At 38.6% G+C, this 3,418-nt stretch overlaps 1 protein-coding gene across 1 annotated transcript in view; it reads right to left on the bottom strand.

Moving 5' to 3' along the window:
* Positions 1 to 303: 303 nt before the first annotated feature.
* LOC138867956 (uncharacterized) overlaps positions 304 to 3,418 on the bottom strand; it is a 4,169-nt gene continuing 1,054 nt past the window's right edge. The window contains exons 4-6 of the mRNA XM_070145239.1: positions 2,349 to 3,344; positions 1,276 to 2,309; positions 304 to 1,181 (exon numbers count right to left, since the gene is read on the bottom strand). Of these exons, the coding sequence (XP_070001340.1) occupies positions 304 to 1,181; positions 1,276 to 2,309; positions 2,349 to 3,344 (2,908 nt within the window). The remainder of the gene's footprint in view (positions 1,182 to 1,275; positions 2,310 to 2,348; positions 3,345 to 3,418) is intronic.

The following is a 3,418-nucleotide window of genomic DNA, read 5'->3' as shown; positions in this document are numbered from 1 at the left end:
GGAGGAGTACAGCACCTAAACCATTATCAGAAGCATCAGTTCTCAAATAAAATGTCTTCTTATAGTCAGGCAAGCAAAGTACAGGATTATTAGAGAGTTTTGCTTTTAGACTTTGAAAGCTATCAATCTGGACATCACTCCATGTAAGTTTATTGCTACTTAACTTTTTAAGCATATCATTTAAAGGAGCAGCAGTATCTGAGAAATTGGGAATGAACTTCCTATAAAAGCCTACTGTTCCAAGGAAAGATCTTAACTCCTTTTTTGTATTAGGAAAAGGCATTTCTGATATAGATTTCACTCTTACATCAAAGGGAGTGAGGGCGTTGTCTCGAGCAGCAAACCAAGGTATTTGATCTTGGGATAACCAAAGTAGCACTTACTGATCCCAGCCATCAGACCATGCAACCGCAACCTGTTCAGAAGTTCTCTCAAATCCTGCAAGTGTTCAGACCAGTTAGAATTGTGAACAACAATATTGTCAAAATAGCAATCAGTGTTCTTAAGTCCACAGGTTACTATCCTCATTAACCGCACAAAAGTGGCACGCGCAGTTTTTAAACCAAAAGGCATCATAACAAATTGCATTAAACCTCTGCTTGTGGCAAAAGCTGTATAGATTTTAGAGACTTTAGAAAGAGGAATTTGCCAATAGCCTTTTGTAAGGTCTAATTCTGAAAAGTATACGTCATTTGAAAAGTTACCTAAAGCATCTTCAATTGTAGGCATAGGTTCACAGTCAAAAGAGGTTATATCATTTAAACCACGGAAGTCAATACAGAACCTCCAGGTTTGGTCAGATTTTCGGACAAGCACAACAGGTGAGCAGTATGGTGAATTAGAAGGCTCTATTATGCCTAGCTGAAGCATCCGATCTACTTCCTTGTCAAATACCAATACGAGATGATGTGGTATGGGGAATGGTTCCTTGCTCACAGGTACATTTGATTCAAGTTTAATTACATGCTCAATTGATTTAGTATGTCCTGGAACATCAGAAAATACGTCAGGAAAATCAGTTATCAAATATTTTACATCACTGACTTGTTCACTAGAAAGACCTTCATTAACATTTAATTCTTTATCATTCAAACTGGTAATGCTAGATTCACAATACATTGGTTGATTTTCAGTGTTACTTTCCTCAGCAACACAAACCTGTACAACTTTTAGAAGAGATACTTTCGCGTCGATAATAATTTTTCAACATATTTATATGGAATAATTTGTTCTTTCCATGAGCTTTGATAGAATAATCTACACCATTATCCTTACATGATACTACTGGGTAAGGTCCTTGCCATTGCATTATCAATTTGTTGTGGTCACTTGGCAAGAGAACAAGAACTTCATCTCCTACTTCTAATTTTCTATGTTTAGCTTTAAGGTCATAATAGTATTTATAATTTCGGCTACTGATTTCTGCTTTAGCAGCAGCTAATTTAGCAGTCTCTTCAAGACGTGTTCTAAGGTCCGTAACATATTGATATGTACTCTTTACTTCATGGTTGATTTCATTATTCGACCAAAGTTCATGTAATATATTCAAAGGACCTCTCACCGTTCTCCCATATAACAATTCAAACGGTGAAAATTTAAGAGAATCGTTTGGCATTTCCCTGTATGCAAAAAGAGTTGCGGGTATATAGCGATCCCAGTCACGTGGATGACCAGAACATAGCTTCTTCAACATTGATTTCAGGACCCCGTTAAGTCGCTCTATCATTCCATTACAGCTAGCATGGTATGGCGTAGTGTAGAGAGCTTTAATTGACAATAGTCTATGAATTTCGCTCATGAGATCGGATCGAAATTGTGTTCCTCGATCTGACAACACCTCCCTGGGAATACCAACACGCGAGAAAATGTCTACTAAGCTTTCGGCAATAGTAATGGTGTCAATATTCTTAAGAGGAATAGCTTCAGGATAGCGTGTAGCACAATCAATTAGAGTTAAAATATATCTATGTCCTCGGTCAGAGCTAGGAGAGAGTGGTCCTACAATGTCAATAGCCACCCTTGAGAATGGCTCTTGTATTACAGGAACAGTTTTCGTTGGTACCCTTTTAACTCGCCCCTTAGGTGATACCTTCTGACATATGTGACAAGATTTACAATATCTCTTTATATCTGCCCCAGCACCTGGCCAAAAGAAATTTTTAAACACTTTCAAGCTGGTTTTTCGGTGTGAAAAATGACCTGCAGTCAAAGAATCATGGGCAAGCTGAAGAACTTTGTCCCTACATACTGCAGGGATAACTAACTGCATGTTATTGAGTTCATGTTCGTCCTTGCTATGGAGGCAAACCCTATAGATCAGGCCATTAATTCACTCATACTTAACTGACCTAGATTTCACCTTTTCTACTGAACCAGTCTCAACTCTGTCTCTGATTGTCTGTAAAGTACGGCATGCATTCTGCGCCTTAAGAAATGAATCTTTACTCAAATCTAATTCTTCCATAACGGGGTAAGAAAGTGACTTAATTTCTTCATTCCTTTTCCTCCTTGCGCGAGTTTGACCCGCCATTGAAACTACTGGTAAACGCGCCTCCGTTTTCTTTACGTCAGAGCTTGCTGTACATACCTGGTTGTCAATAAAGGGGGTAAGGATAGGAGAGGAAGTCTCAGGATGAATCAGACTGCTTGGGTCCTTAGCATAAAGATGGTTAGGAAGGATTGAGGGTGGAAGGTCAGCTTTATCAGGTACAGGAAGGCTTGGATCATCAGGAGGATAGGGTTCAGTTGGCAATTTCACACCTGGAATAAGGCCAATTAAAACATCGGCAAATTTTATAGGAGTTGCTATTGCTTTTGTCCAACCAGTATAAAATTTACTTTTAATGAGACATCTAACTTGCGGGAAATAATTAGGAATGCCTAAATAGTCGTACACTTTCACAAATTTACCTAGCTTATATTTGGAGGGAACTAACGACTCCTTAACAATAATGGATGAGCATCCAGAATCTAGCATCACCTCCGCAGGTTTATCAAATATATAGCCATTTGGATCAAGCATACAATTCATTGGAGTCAGCTCAGTTTCAAAGACAAAATTAACTTTAACTGAACTACTTTTACTCTTATAATTTCTCGGATTGTCGGGGTAGTTAGGTCTAATGTGACCGACCTTTCCACATCCATGACATGTCATCTCAGAATTACCTTCCTTAACTGACTGGGTAGCTTTGAAGATTGGAGTCTGATTAGTTCTCTTACCACGGTACAAGTGTGCGCTCCGAAATCGGTCAGCCGACTCTGCCATCTCTACTGCAGTTACAAACTCACGTTCCTTCAAAAAGATTCTCATATCAGAATTACAGTTACTAAGTAGTTGTTCCCTTATTAAAAAATCAGAGTGAATTAAAATCTTTTGAAATATTGCTCAGCGAGATCCACCGATCGAGATATTGTT

This window comes from Penaeus vannamei, chromosome 33, assembly GCF_042767895.1.
Source record: "Penaeus vannamei isolate JL-2024 chromosome 33, ASM4276789v1, whole genome shotgun sequence".
Lineage (NCBI taxonomy): Eukaryota > Metazoa > Arthropoda > Malacostraca > Decapoda > Penaeidae > Penaeus > Penaeus vannamei.
The sequence above is the reverse complement of the archived record's forward strand: the minus strand, read 5'-3'. Positions and strand labels throughout refer to the sequence as shown.